General features: G+C 34.8%; 1 protein-coding gene across 4 annotated transcripts in view; it reads left to right on the top strand.

Moving 5' to 3' along the window:
• LOC100877900 (uncharacterized) overlaps window positions 1–16885 on the top strand; it is a 487744-nt gene that overhangs the window by 305674 nt on the left and 165185 nt on the right. For all 4 annotated transcript variants that reach the window (XM_076538517.1, XM_076538520.1, XM_076538519.1 and 1 more), the window contains one exon: window positions 849–1032. In XM_076538517.1, coding sequence (XP_076394632.1) covers window positions 849–1032 — 184 coding nt within the window. The remainder of the gene's footprint in view (window positions 1–848; window positions 1033–16885) is intronic.

Below are 16885 nucleotides of genomic sequence, written 5' to 3'. Positions count from 1 at the left end.
ACAAATAAATATAATAAAAATAATGAATGTCATTTCTGAACGAATAAATATAATAAAAATAATTAATGTAATTTTGAAACAAATAAATATAATAAAAATAATTAATGTAATTTTGAAACAAATAAATATAATAAAAAAAATTAATGTAACTTTGAAACAAATAAATATAGTATCCATAATTAATATAATTTCTAAACGAATAAATACAACAAAAAAAAAATTAATGTAACTTTGAAACAAATAAAGGAACATAATTTCCAAATGAATAAACACGAGTTTGGTCAGATCGCTTAACCTTGCCATACCAGTAAACATTAAACAAAAAGTCGTAGAAAACAGTTTCCCCACGAGAGGTTTATATCGGTATCTTAGCGTACGCGCACTTAATTAACACCGGTGAAGCATGAAGGTAAGTTTTTTGATCGGTGGTCGTGCAACAGGTGTACCCTGGAAATGAGTTTTTTGCAAGCGAAGGCTGATTGCCAAATCCAAAAACCATCGTGAAAAGCAAGTTTCACATAGATTAGACGAGTTTAAAGACCACAGCTGTCGAATCGAATCACTCGTCCGGTCGAACGAATCTATTAATTATACGCGGGCCGAATAGAAGGGTGGCAAACAATTTAGCGATGCCGCATTTCAATCGAGCGGTAAAACATTATTTCCGTTACTATTACGCTTAATCTGGGCCGGATTATCGCGGTGGTCGATAATATTAACCGCGAATAATTTATTGCCCCGTAATTGGATAAATCTAAAATGGATAGCTCGAAATTGTTCAATCTTTTGGGTTCCGGAATTTCTCGTTTCACCGGGTTTCATGCATTGTTCTATTTTACGTGTTTCAGTGTGCAACATTACGTTGGACAGCAGACAGTTGTTCAGCAAATCGGATCGCGGTTTCGGACAAATAAAGTCGCCCTCCCTTAAAGGACCCTCCAGATGTACCTACAGGTTCGTGCCTGACACTGGACAACGGGTCGAGCTGCAAATATATCGATTAATCTCCATTGGACGACATAATGGCACAGCGTAAGTAACTTTATACCTTAATAAATATTATGGGATCTTTGGGATTTACTGAAATGTGGCTACTTCATATTCTCATAAATCTGTTAGGAGTTTATATTTTAAAAAATATGACGCGACTTCGTTTTTTAATAAATGTCATTTATTCAAATCTTTTATACATTTTGTTGGGAATTTATTCAAGCTTTATGTGTCATAGAGAATTTATTTATTTAACCCCTTGCACTATGATGTTTTTGTCAAGTGCGTCAGTCAAAACTGACTAATTTTAGCCATAACATGAAAACAGACACAGAAACTTAAAATGTTATGTCAATGTGGTATCATGCAGTAGTTGACTATGCAAATTATAGTTGAACTCCAAATTGAAATGTATTGAAAATTCGAGTAAAATTGGTCATAGCCGAGGTATGAGTGCGTCACGAGCCAGACTCGTTAAAATAGTGTAAGAGGTTAATTGAAGAATTGAAAAATTGAGGAATTGAAAAATGGAAGAATTGTAAAATTGAAGAACTGAAAAATGGAAGAATTGAAGAGTTGAAAAATTGAAAATTTGAAAAATTGAGGAATTGAAAAATGGAAGAATTGAAGAGTTGAAAAATTGAAAATTTGAAAAATTGAAGAACTGAAAAATGGAAGAATTGAAGAGTTGAAAAATTGAAGAGTTGAAAAATTGAAGACTTGAAAAATTGAAGACTTGAAAAATTGAAAAATTGAAGAGTTGCAAAATTGAAGATTTGAAAAATTGAAGAGTTGCAAAATTGAAGAGTTGAAAAAATGAAGAGTTGCAAAATTGAAGAGTTGAAAAAATGAAGAGTTGAAAAAATGAAGAGTTGAAAAATTGAAGAGTTGCAAAATTGAAGAGTTGAAAAAATGAAGAGTTGAAAATTGAAGAGTTGAAAAATTGAAGAGTTGAAAAATTGAAGAGTTGCAAAATTGAAGAGTTGAAAAAATGAAGTTGAAAATTGAAGAGTTGAAAAATTGAAGAGTTGAAAAATTGAAAAGTTGAAAAATTGAAGAGTTGCAAAATTGAAGATTTGAAAAATTGAAGATTTGAAAAATTGAAGAGTTGAAAAATTGAAGAGTTGCAAAATTGAAGAGTTGAAAAAATGAAGTTGAAAATTGAAGAGTTGAAAAATTGAAGAGTTGAAAAATTGAAAAGTTGAAAAATTGAAGAGTTGCAAAATTGAAGATTTGAAAAATTGAAAAATTGAAAAATTGAACAACTGAAAAATTAAAAAATTGAAAAATTGAAAAATTGAAAAACTGAAAAATTGAAAAATTGAAAAATTGAAAAATTGAAAAATTGAAAGTACATAAATTTGAAAACTTATAAATTATAATATCTACCAATCAAAAAACTATCTACAGAGCCCAAACTACTAAAATAGTTAACAAGCCCTACATTAACATATTTATTAACAATCAAAGAATAAGCAAAAGGTGTCATCTTCAAGCAGAAGCGTCTCGTTAACGATACAATGTAGAATCAGTATTTGCTGGTTGTTGGTCCACCAGAATCGATCGAATGTACTCTAAATAATGAAGCTTGGACACCATCGCCGAACACCGACCATGTTTTTTCCATTTGTTGTTACGGCTTCCATATCAAGTGGCACGTGCAACGAGAAATGGATTGTTTTACGCATGAAAAAAATCCGCTAGAACGAATTCCGAACGAGATTTATCACAATAACAATTTTCGGACTGACGAAACGTATTTTACCCACGACACCGTCCCGAACAATGTTAATTTAATTAAAAGAACGAAACAAAAGAAGAATACTATCCGTTCGTTCCTAGTGATTAAAAAATATTTTTGATTAATGTTACTGACCACGTGCGCGAACATCGTTTTTAACGGATTTTATCACGTTATTACATTAACGAAACCATTTTCAATATCTAGATAACAAAGGATATTCGTAACATTGTTTGATGTATTACCGTGTTTCTGTATCGAATGAATAACGCGGTACAAGATTTTTTAATTATTTACACATGTGTGAAATGTACATGTGGGAAACGTATTACGGGAAATGAGTTTCGATACGCAGATATTAAATATTTTTCGTTGTCATATTAAATTGGGATTGAAGAATTTGAGAATTTATTAATTACATCGATTTAAGATAACTTTGATATTTTATGACGGACAAAATATACGTATTAATTAATACGTTTGAAGAAAAATATTTGTATAAATTCTCTATGACATTCATTAAAGTTTTAAGAATATCCCTATGTCACTGAAGTTTGAGTGAATTATGACATTTGTTCAAATCTCAATTTCTAAATTATCGAATTTCTAGATTGCCAAACTCCTAAATTACCATTTTCGAACAGAAACATAGATTTGCTCTCGACTGTACCGAGCTATCTATCTGTAGAGAAAAATTACTGTTTCTGATGGCGTCTACCGAATCACCCTCGTCCACCCCCATCGACCAAGATAGCGGACGAAGTTCGCGAGCGAAAAAGGCCTTCGACAAGCTCCGCAAAAGTTCTGACAATTTTTCCGCCCCACCCATCGCTCTTTTCTTCGTTCCAAAGTCTAAGTAGAGCTTAGAACGCGAATGCAAGCCGCGTACCGAAGTGCTTTGAGCTTGAGCAGTTTCCGTCCATCATCCTGAACTGGTCGCGCATTATAAGAGACGTGAAATAAATTTTCGAGCCCACGTCGAACGCTTTTAATCGATCGCAGAAATCAAGAGAAGAAAATTTTTGAAAATCTGATCACAATGTTCCAATTCCACCCTTATTTACTAGTCCAACTTACTATTCCATAGTCCAACTATTTTCTTCATTCCTATTCTACCATCGTGTCAAATAGTGAGAGGTGCATATCGATGACCAGGAATTTACCGCGACTCCATATTTGAGTAAGTTGAAAATAACCGTCCGTCGAAACTTTCAGCCATTGTACGAACAACAATAATTTCCGGCGAACTCGATAAGCTATAGGAATACGCATTATGGCTTTTCGATACTTGCTTTCGTGCAGCTGGCCATAGATAACCACAATCTGACGTTCATCGCCGTAAGGCCTCGATGTATCACGGCTCGCGCAGCAGCACTTAGCCCGTTGAAGCTGTTTCGCTGAAAAACTGCTAGGAAAGTAACGTTGCAGCGATAATTTCGCAAATTATTGCCTGGTGCTTTCGCCGCTTTCTTCTCGATTCTATGGTAAAAGAAAGGTGCAGGAAAGCTTAATAAACGGTCATGAAGTCCGGAGTGTATTCGGCGCCTGTTAGTAAAGTTTCCTCGGTGTGGAAGCGCAAACATTCGGCATTCACCGGGCCGTTCATTACGGTCATCCTTCTTTCGTTCTGGCCGCTTTATTTTTCAAACTTGAACGATTTATCACCGGCTCCCTTGTCGTAGTCTGACTAAAAGCGCCGTGCGAATAGACTCATGGAAAATACGAAAAACACCCTTCAAGTTTGCCCGTTAGCGGAATGGACGGAAGAAATGGCGGGTGCTTGTTGCGAAAGATATTGTAAGGAGTTTAGATTAAATGAACGGGAATGTTGGACAGTTGAGAGGACGTATTCGTTTAGTATTGAGCCGCACATGGAGATACATGTACATATATGTACTAGGGATACTTATCTGACAGCCATATGTGGACATATATGATGTTGTTCAAGTTAGGCTGCGTTCAGATGAACTAAACAGGAATGTACAATAACTGCATGAACGTCTACTTATCTAGTATTAAGCCAGCTCACGTGGCTACACATATGAGATACATGTATACTTGCACACATATATGTTACATACATAGACACATATGATGATGTTGTTCAAGCTAGGTAATGTTTAGATGAAATAAACAGCAATGTCAAATAACTGTATGAACGTCTACCTAGTATTAAGCCAGCTCATATGACTACACACATGAGATACATGTAAACTTGCACACATATATGTTACATACATAGACACATATGATGATGTTGTTCAAGCTAGGTAATGTTTAGATGAAATAAACAGCAATGTGAAATAACTGCATGAACGTCTACCTATCTAGTATTAAGCCAGCTCACGTGGCTACACATATGAGATACATGTATACTTGCATACATGGGCACACATGATGTTGTTCAAGTTACCCTACATTCAGATGAAATAAACAAGAATCTGAAACAACTGCATGAACATCTACCTGTCTAGTATTAAGCCAGCTCGCGGCCTGCACACATGAGATACATGTATACTCATGTCACATACGTGAACACATATGATGATGTTACTCAAGTTGGAATATGTTTGGGTTAAACAAACAGAAATGAGATAGCTACATGATACATGTACTTCATATGTACTTGTTTAGTATTAAGCTGGTTACACACGTGGTATATTACAGCTACATATATGTACACCTATGTTGCACGCATACGTGGAGACACATGTGATATTGCTCAAGTTAGGCTGCTTAACGAACGGGAATGTACATCAGATGCAAAATCGTGCATATGTACTCGTTCAGTATTAAGTTAGATACACGTGAGATACATGTGCATATTTATTTTGTGGACATACGTGAAAACATATGTAATAAAAATTGTTGAGTTCATATATGAACTTGTGTATTACTTTGCACTGAAATACGGTTCAAGCAGTGCATTCTGATATCTACATCACGTATCATCATGCACACATGTACTTCACATAGAGTCTCGTAACATGCATATGTGACATACATATGTGACATACAAAGGCTTATATGAAGACAGAGGCTTCTTCAAAAACCTTTCTACCGTAAAGAAATTGCTGTTCTAGGAATATACTAACTTATTCATCCTTCTGAGCACCTCCAACACGTCTACTCATATGTACGTCTATTCTACTTGCAGCTTTGCATCAACACGTATCTTCAGGCGTACAAGACGCATTAAAATAATTGTTCTTTACAAATCATTGAATTCTGAAGTCAAACGCAATCTAGAAATGCAGTCTTTGATTCAAAGAAACAGTCTTGCACCTGTATACAAAGTCTAACCATTTCACAAACCGATCATAAATTCTTGTAAAAACCTCCGCATTTCAATGCAGGGACACCGCTTACAGAAGGCAATATATTCAAATATTTATCGCAGACCCGTAAATTTTGGTTGAAACGTTAAGGCGCGTTTCCGTCGATCTTTCTTCAGGTTTCTCGGTTCGCATACGCGCGGAGTGAAATTACGTCGCTCAGCAGAATACTATTAAGTGAGCCGGTGGAATAGAATGAGCCCCGTGGGTGATGGATGACCTTAATTTTCCTATGATTACCGGCTGCTCGGGAATTTGTATGAAAATCGCTCAGGGCTGGTTTCTTTCATGATCCTGTAACGTCGCCCTTTCTGCCCGTCACCTTCATTTCTTTCGTTTGCTTGCATTTTTTAATCGCTCGGTGCCGATTCGAGATCGCTGGCTCGAAAAGCGATAACGAAAGCTTATTAACGCCCCATCGGTGCAGAACTATTTTTGGCTAGAATCTGCGTTCAACCGTGAATTTGATCGATATCTATTGATTTAGAATTATTATTTATTACGCTTATTATTTAATTTCTGTTTAATTTTATTGGGTGAGGTTGATCTGTTTTACTGGTTAACAAGTATAATTATAGGCGATTTGTCAAGGTAATTTATTCAGTCAAGTTTAATTAGGTTATTCTTAAAATATGTGTATAAATTGTTTTTTTATAAAATACAGTATTTATGACTGAAGTCATAAGTATTTATGACTGAAACTGTGATATATAATAGAAATTTATAATATATATTGTAAATGAAAATTAACGAAAAATTGTATCTGTATTTAATACAGGACATTTCATAACATTAGATATTAAATAACAAATTTTTGAAATATTAAATAACAGCAATTGTACCAACATATTAGTACAATAATGTATAGAATAGACATACAGTGACGAAACTAAATAAATAAAATTTGTACATCAATAAAAACTAATTGCTCATAAACCTTCAGATTACAATGAAGCTCAAGTACAGATCATGACATATTATCCTAAAAAAATTATAATAAAATTAATATTTCAATCTTAACAAAATCGTCACGAAATACCTTCCATCATTCCAAAAGATAAAATAACTATTCTCCGATTCACTTTCCGGAAAAGCAGGACACCGAGTTCCTCGCAAGTGAATCATCCTGAAACTCCCCAGAGCGCGATCCGAGACACAGGTTTCGCAGGTAAGCCTGCACACGAAGTGCATAGGGAATTGATGCTTAATGCGCCGGTGGTTCTTTCTAGCTTGTATTATGATGGTAATCTCGAAAAGTACGAGGCGCCAGCGTTCCGGTACCGATGTATAGAACGGCGCACATTCAGCTCGCCAAGGATGTAGACATTCCAGGAGACGATAAAACGCCGAGCACCGTGTACGATATTCGTTCAGCTTTAACGTCCCGCGCAAAATACCGTTTCGTATTATACTTAAATTCTCTGTTTCCCGCCGTCCGTTTGCAACGTGTTCGTGGCAGCCATTACGGTGCTCGATTTCCGTTCCAATATGTTTCTTTTCTTTGTACTCCTTTTCGACTGTCGTTTATTATTCTAGTTAGCATTGTGAAACTTCTTGTGATACTTTTTAATGTAATTGGTATTTTGCTTTGCAAACATCATTAACGTTATGAAACTTTTACTTTTTAAGTATCAGTCAAAGTGACTGCCATTTTGCTTTGCAAAAGTCATCAGCATTATGAAACTTATGATACTTTTTACATTTTGAATACCAACTAAAGTAACTGGCATTTTACTTTGCAAAAGTCATCAGCATTATGAAACTTGTGATACTTTTTACATTTTTAATACCAATTAAAGTAACTGGCATTTTGCTTTGCAAGTCATTAGCATTATAAAATTTCTTATAATAATTTTTACATTTTAAGTATCTGTCAAGGTAACTGATATTTGTATGGACATGATGCAAAATTATTTTGATTCCGAACAAAATGAAGCAAGAATAAAATTCATGACATTACTGTACCTCACAATCTATTTGCTAGTAGTATTCAAAGAATGTTGACCATTTTGCTTTACAAAAGTCATTAGCATTATGTAACTTCTTATGATGGTTTTTACATTTTAAGTATCTATCAAGGTAATTGATATTTGTATAGACATGATGCAAAATTATTTTGACTCCAAACAAAATGAAGCAAGAATAAAATTAATGACATTACTTTACTTCATAATGTATTTGTTACTAGTATTCAAAGAATGCTAACCATTTTGCTTTACAAAAGTCATTAGCATTATATAATTTCTTATGATACTTTCTACATTTTAAGTATCTATCAAGGTAACTGATATTTGTATAGACATAATGCAAAATTATTTTGACTCCAAACAAAATGAAGCAAGAATAAAATTCATGACATTACTTTACCTCACAATCTATTTGCTAGTTGTATTCAAAGAATGCTGACCATTTTGCTTTACAAAAGTCATTAGCATTATGTAACTTCTTATGATGGCTTTTACATTTTAAGTACCAGTCAATGTAACTGTTATTTGTATAGACATGATGCAAAATTATTTTGATTCCAAATAAATGAAGCAAGAATAAAATTCATGACATTACTTTAATTCATAATCTATTTGCTAGTAGTATTCAAAGAATGCTGACCATTTTGCTTTACAAAAGTCATTAGCATTATGTAACTTCTTATGATGGCTTTTACATTTTAAGTACCAGTCAATGTAACTGTTATTCATATAGTCATTATGCAAAATTATTTTGACTCCAAATAAATGATGCAAATCTAAAATTCATGTCATTACTTTAATTCATAATTGTAAAACTAACAATTGAAATAATAATTTTAAAATAAAATTGCAAATGAATACTTAAAATTCATTGTATTACTTTACTACGAACGAGTAAAAATGAATGCGAAAAAACAAATAATTTGAAGAAAATTGAAAAGATTAATAAAAACAAAGGGACACCATATAAAACATAAACATATAAAACAGCAAAGCTTGTTTTTATTACAATTCCTAGGAATTGTAGATTTGTAGGATCCCTAAAAAATGAAATCATACATCGGTGCGAAAATTGTTTGATCCGATGTGTCGCTTTGTTGAGCAATGCAAGCTCGGAACGGTGGTCCATGGCGAAAGCTGCCTTTCAAGAGAGGCGAAAGCCACCCCCTGCGGATTAGGTAATCTCGCCGTAAAAGTGACGTAATTTATGAAGCTACTTAAACCCTGGCCCCGGTATAATACTCCCCAGGCACAACGAGCCCTTTTCACGATGCTGAAACGGGATGAACTCTTCGAACGGGAATTATCGTTGCACGGCTTGGGCCGAGTTCGCTTTTTTCGAGTGCATATGAAACAAATGGCTGGCCGAGCTTTCCTCATATCGGCGAGATTGCGAGCCTCGTTTCGCTAAAAATTAAATTACGCCGGAACTTTAGTACGCGTACCGAATGGTTCTTCGTGCTGTTAACGTTTACTCTTTTTTTAGTTTCAGTTTTTTCGGCCTATACGAATGAAATTCATTGAAACGAATTCCGGGATTTAGTTTATACGGGAAAAGGGAAGAGATTTTTTAAATTCGAAAATATGAGGGTTTTGCAGTTTCGAGTTTTCGCGGATGCTGAGTTTTAAATACACGAGTGGTTTGAGTTTTAAAGTTTGCACTTTTCTCGAGGTTTTGAATGGTCGGAAGGCATAAAATTTTTAATTCTCAATCTTTGAATTCTTAAATTTCCAAATCCATTACAGTTCATAAAAATTTTAAATTCATGGATGTTTTTATTTTTAAATTGTCTGACTTCCAAATCTTCAAATTTCTAAATGACTGCATTCAGAAATACTTAAATGTCCAAACTTTTAAGTATCAAGGAAATTTTCAAATTTCTGAATACCTAAATTGCTTAAATCTCAAAATCCTTAAATACCCAAATGTCCACATCGTCAAATCTCCAAACCCTCACCTCCCCAAATTCTCAATTTTGCTAAATAAAAATCCTCCCAAATTATCAAATGTCAAATTTCTAATTTTTTAAATCCTCAAATCCTTGCAACCCACCTCTTTAATCGCCCCCATTTCCGAATACCCGACTATCCGAACTTCAATCAACATTTGGAATTCTTGTAACGTGAAATAAGATTTTTCACTGAACGAGAATATAGAGAAATGATTTCGTGAGGTTCGTAATGGTTTATCGATTTCTATTTGCAGCTGAAGAGCGAATTCTTCACCGATATATATCCCAGATTTCCCGTCATGGCAGCCCGTTAATATTCGGCTCGAAAGAAGCACTCGACACCGACGCGCTACCAATTACGCTCCTGACCTAAAATTCTCGTCGATCCGCTAAAGAAAAATAGACACTGCGGCCAAAATGCAGGTCCTTGACACGTTTGCTCTGCAACTGAGATATAATCCTTTAATTCGATGCGATTAATCTTCCGATATTATATATTTCTGCTGGGAATTGTTAAATTGTTTAGATACAAATATTAAGAGGGAGGATCAATGTTTTGTAATGTTACTTTTTATTTCTAGTTGCGGTTTGTTTGTTTCAGTTTTAGAGAAATTTTTATATTTGCAGATTTCTAAATTTTCTAAGTTTGCATTCTCCAATTTCTACATTTACTAATTTCTGATGAATTTCCTAAATCCCTTAAACTCGAAATTTCTGACAATTCCAAAGTCTTAAATTTTCTAATTCCCAGCTGTGAAAATTCTTCACATTTCCTGATTCCCAAGCATCCAACCTCCCCTCTTAAAATTTCTCACATAAAAATTTCCTGATTCCCAAACCTTCAATCCTCATATCTCTCAAAATTCCCCAGCTGCAAATTTCCAAATACCTAACCTTTTCCAACTCAAATTTCCAAATTCCCAGCTGTGAAAATTCTCCACATTTCCTGATTTCCAAACGTACAACCTTCCCTCTTAAAATTCCTCACATAAAAATTTCTTGATTTCCAAACATTCAATCCTCCCATCTCTCAAAATTCCCCAGCTGCAAATTTCCAAATACCTAACCTCTTCCAACTCAAATATCCAAATTCCCAGCTGTGAAAATTCTCCACATAAAAATTTCCTGATTCCCAAACCTTCAATCCTCCCATCTCTCAAAATTCCCCAGCTGCAAATTTCCAAATACCTAACCTCTTCCAACTCAGATTTCCAAATTCCCAGCTGTGCAAATTCCCCACATAAAAATTACCTGATTCCTAAACCTTCAACCCCCCCATCTCTCAAAATTCCCCAGCTGCAAATTTCCAAATACCTAACCTCTTCCAACTCAAATTTCCAAATTCCCCACATTTCCTGATTCCCAAACGTCCAACCTCCCATCTCTCAAAATTCCCCAGCAGCAAATTTCCAAATACCCAACTCAAATATCTCCGCCGCAAAAACTGTCCTATAATATTATACCGTCCTCAAATACGACGCTACATTGAATCGACAACCGATTGCCAGTATCGTAACGCTGAAAAATACCCAGCGGAATCTTCAGCTGCGACACGCAACACGTATCGGTATGTGAATCGAGCATAATTCTATGGGACATTGAATGATCCTGCAAATGCGATTATTATTCCCCTCGCGAAAGGGAAATCAATTGGACTAGCGTGTTTTCCAAGGTATATCAATACGCGGCCAGAGAAATGTTGAGCAAAGCGAACAGGACAATGGACAACGGACAATTGATCGCGTCAAACAAATTTCGCTGGATCGATATCGACGGCCATCCACGCGACCCCTCGAAATAATGCAGCTGCAGAACTGGTCTCCTCGTGATTTTACGATCGACTGCAACGGACGAAACAATGCTGCCATTATTTATTAGCTAGAATCTCGGTGCATTAAGCGGATCGAATTTGCGCGAATCGCGCGTAACACAACGATCGTTGGCGACGATTTATCCGTTGTTTAGTATCCTCTATATAAATCCCGCCGTTTTGTTTCTCTCTTATCGGGACCATAGGTGCAGTTGGAAATAAATCGGGATTTCCTAGGGGAAATATTTCGGTCAATAGAGAAACTTGGTTGATGATTTTTAGGATTAGAGGGTGAGTTAATGTGGGGACTTTTGAGATTTGGGTATTTGGAGATTTTAGGACTCAGCCATTACACCAAGCAAAATAACGGAGATGCACAAAGTGTATTTTCCAATAACAGGACAGCGAATCGAACCGAGGAAAATTACGTAAGTGTCAGAAAGTTTTGCTAGCATCGAGTAGCAATTAAACGTGTCGTGTATCGTGCGAACCGCGTCATTGTTTTCGACCGGTCTCGGTCGTTCCGATTGGAGGACAGTGCCCGTCGAGCGGGCAGTTCGAGCGTTGGTACGGTGTTTTCAGAAAACTTCGAATCCAATTCCCAAACTTTCCGCATTACGACAATGCCGTCTGAGTTCGAGGATTCATCGAGAGCACGCCGGTAAATGAGAAAGGGCTTTTGGGGTTGGAAAGGGTGTAGGTCGAGAGTGGTCGGCCACGGGAAAGAGGACAGACGTGGCTCTACCGCTGATTACACGCTCCGCGACTGAATGAAATTTGTCTCGGAAATAAATTAGTTAATGGATCGTTTGGTCACCCTCTAATACCATCTTTTAACTTTTTATCTTAAACTTTTGCGTTCGATGAATATGCACTTGGACAGTTCTTTAGTCTTCATTCATCTTTATTCTTTATTCTTCAAAAAAAGATTTATTAACTTTAAATGATTGATAATTATTTTTCTGTCAAACTCTTCCTACGACGACACTGTACTATTCTTGTATAAAAGTTTGTTAAACAAAAGAAAGACAAAGTTGAAGTGGTCTAAGTACTTAAGTACTTATCAGGTAGAGATTGATCAGACATCTTCAGATAGTTTAAAAGTACAAATACTATGTAACTAGTTTTGAAAGTATATCAGGAAAGTTTTAAAGTATGGATAGAAGAGAAGTTTTATAGGTACAGATATTAGAAGACAAGTTTTAAAAGTACAAATACTATGAGACAAGTTTTGACGCATATTACAAGAGTTATTGAGATGTAAATATTATAGGACATGTTTTTGAGATGCAAATATGAGACAAGCTTTTATGGTGTAAATATTACAGGAAAAATTATTATAGTGCAAATATTATAAGACAAGTTTTGAGGTGCAATCATTATAAGACAAGTTTTGACGTACAATTATTATGAGACAAGTTTTGAGGTACAATTATTATACGACAAGTTTTGAGGTACAATTATTATAAGACAAGTTTTGACGTACAATTATTATGAGACAAGTTTTGAGGTACAATTATTATAAGACAAGTTTTGAGGTACAATTATTATAAGACAAGTTTTGAGGTACAATTATTATAAGACAAGTTTTGAGGCACAATTATTATAAGACAATTTATCGAGGTACAAATATTATAAGACAGTTTATCGAGGTACAAATATTATAAGACAGTTTATTGAGGCACAAATATAAGACAACGTATCGAGGCACAAATATAAGACAATTTTTCAAGGTAAAAATATAAAACAAATTATTGAGATATAAATATTATAAGACAAGTCAATGAGGTGCACATGTCACAAAACACGCGTGTTAAAGATACTACAACACAAATATTAAAAATCACACATTTAAAACAAATTTATTACCAAATAAGCAAAATGAACAATTAAAATTTCTTGAATCCAGTAATAATAAATTGCAAAAATTAATTTTGCTTCCGAATGGTTATGAGTGAATGAAATATTAACGAAAGTGATCGAAAGACGTCACTGCATAAACGAAAGAATTTATGGTTAACCAGTAATCGACGAGGTGGTCAAAGGAAAATAAAGTCGAATCGAGCGCCATTGTTGTGGCCTCCGCAAACCTTACAGGAGAAATTTGTTGCACCCGCTGTTTGGATATATCGAGAGTCTGGATCAACGGATTCTTTGTTCGCACGAGGTCGATTCAACTTGCGTTTTACTTTGCTTTAACTTTCCTCGTTTTTCCTCTCTCTCGTTTTCAATAGTAAATCGATCGGGTTTTTCTTCGTGATTGATCGGTTCTTGAGAAAGGTAAGTTTCAGGAAATAGTGAAATATAATATTAAGTGGAATTTAATATGTTCTGCACGTAGTTCTGGATGACTGTTGTAGACTCTTGAAAGATTCTTCTAAGGAATTTTTAAAAGCATTTGAGATTTTGTGAGCTTAAAAATATTGAAACTTCTATATTTCTTGGTCATAAAATTTAGACACAGAAAACCAAACTTGTGAACTTGAAAATATCAGAACTTAATTTCTAAATCCGAAAACTTCAAAATGAAAGAATTTGAAGACATCAAACTTGCTAACCTCCAAAATTTCAAGAGTAAAAAATTTGTAGATTTCAAAAATAAAAACACAAGAACTTTTAACTAAACCTTGAATCTACATATCTATAAACTTCCCAAATACCTAAATCCCCAAAAATTTAAAGACCTAAACCTACACACCTAAATCCTAGCAAACTCAACACAAAAATTTCCGTTTCACAAAAAGCCGGCTCTACGGTTAAAAAAAAGATATCAGCAAACAGTTAAATCCGCCATTGAAAAATGTCGGTAAAATGATATTTGTCGACCGTTGTTTTCACCGTGGCGATTTTCCACGGATGATACCGGTGGTTTAACCATAGCGACGTGTCATATCGGCGATTGTTGATCACGATTTTCATGGTGTTCATAGGGTGGCCGGTGCACCCGGAATCGTTTCGATCGTTAGAAATTTGATTTCACGCTGGTCGCATCCATAACCTCTCTCGCAGCCGGCACACGTACACACATTCGGTTGTTGATGTTAAACGGGATACCGGAGAGTATGGAAAATAGGTACGCGTTTGCACACGTGGCGAGACCGGAAAATGATCGGCGGAGTTGCCTCGTAAGTTGATCGAAGTTAGTAGGCTGTAATGGCGAAATACACGTTAGCCGGACAGAAATTCGATCGGACGATCGTGCTCGCGGAAATGATTCGTCGCGCGGTTAATGTCGATTCTGCGTCACCTGCGCTGGCCGCCATTTCAGCGACGAGATAACGCGCGGAAATGGAAGCCGACATCTCCGACCTGTTCCCTCTGGACCCTCTGTACATAAACTAGAAAAAATGTATCTACTCTTAACATGTTTAAAATTGAACAAGAGATATACTGATCTTAAAATCATTAAAATTAAACAAATATCGAAAACGATATCAAACATGATTATTGTCGATCATACTTAAAATGTGAAGTATAAAGAACTGTCTGAAAATTACTTTTATAAAATATTAACTACTTTTAGTGTCTTATGAAGTTCATTTTGTAATAAGATTTTATGAAGTTTATTTTATAAGAACATTCTATGAAGTTTATTTTATAAGAACATTTTATGAAGTTTATTTTATAAGAACATTTTATGAAGTTTGTTTTATAAGAACATTTTATGAAGTTTATTTTATAAGAACATTTTATGAAGTTTAATTTATAAGAACATTTTATGAAGTTTAATTTATAAGAACATTTTATGAAGTTTAATTTATAAGAACATTTTATGAAGTTTATTTTATAAGAACATTTTATGAAATTTGTTTTATAAGAACATTTTATGAAATTTGTTTTATAATAACATTTTGTGTATGATGTACTTATATGTATATGAAACAAGATATATGATATGTAACAAGGTATAGGACAAGATATTTATGTATAAGACAAGGAATTTATGTATAGAGTTATATTTATCTGTAAGACAAGCTTTTAAGTATAAAACAAGATATTTATGTATAAGACAAGACATGTATGTATAAAACAATATATTAATCTGCAAGACAAGTTATTTACTCATAAAACAAGATATTTATGTATAAAACAAGACATGTATGTATAAAACAATATATTAATCTGCAAGACAAGTTATTTACTCATAAAACAAGATATTTATGTATAAGACAAGACATGTATGTATAAAACAATATATTAATCTGCAAGACAAGTTATTTACTCATAAAACAAGATATTAATGTCTTAGGTAAGACACACATATATAAAACAAAATATTAATCAAGACACATACGTAAAACAATATAATGAACATATATAAAGCAGTATATATGATATTTCTGTAAGACAAGTTATTTCCGTATAAAACCAGATATTAACATGCAAGACTCATGCACAAAATGTGCCAGCAAAAAAGGTTGACCTTGTAAACTACGAGGTTGTACAAAGAACGTAACAGCCAGTAATGTCAGAAATGGGAAGAAAGTTCGTAATTATGTTCTCGGAGTCACCCTGTACGAACAAGCCTCCGCCCTTTCATTTTCTGTAGCTGCATTTCGTATCTGGCTGGCATAGCGTAACGAGCACACCGCCAGCGCGAAATAACTCGTATAAATCACCGATGGTTGCATACACACATTTCACACGATTCCGGCCGTCGAGCTGGCGATGTTTTAATAAAACCCGACGAGGTCCAATTATTCAACTCGCCGCCTCCCGTCTGAATTTCCTTCTGTACCAAACCCTTTTATATTTGGATCGTCGAAACGTCAGCCAGTCTCGCGGCGCGAGGAATTTCCTGTGCGGTGTTTCTTCTAGCTTTGCGTAAATCACGAAGCTATTGAACCTTGCTTCTTTCGTGATTAAGTTTTGTTGAATATTGTGATTTTTTGGTGCTTGTTATTTGGAGGTGTTATTGGATGTTAAGTTATTGTTGGAACATGTTGGATTTTGTTGAACAGTTGCTGGAATATGTGGGATTTTAGTGGATACTGAATTTTTGTTGGAGTATTTGGGTTTGCACTAGGTGCTCAATTTTTGTTGGACTATGTGGGATTTTACTAAATTTTTGTTGTACTAGTTAGACTTAC

Source organism: Megachile rotundata, chromosome 12 (assembly GCF_050947335.1).
Source record: "Megachile rotundata isolate GNS110a chromosome 12, iyMegRotu1, whole genome shotgun sequence".
Taxonomy (NCBI): Eukaryota; Metazoa; Arthropoda; class Insecta; order Hymenoptera; family Megachilidae; genus Megachile; species Megachile rotundata.
This window is presented reverse-complemented; position numbering and strand designations above follow the sequence as displayed.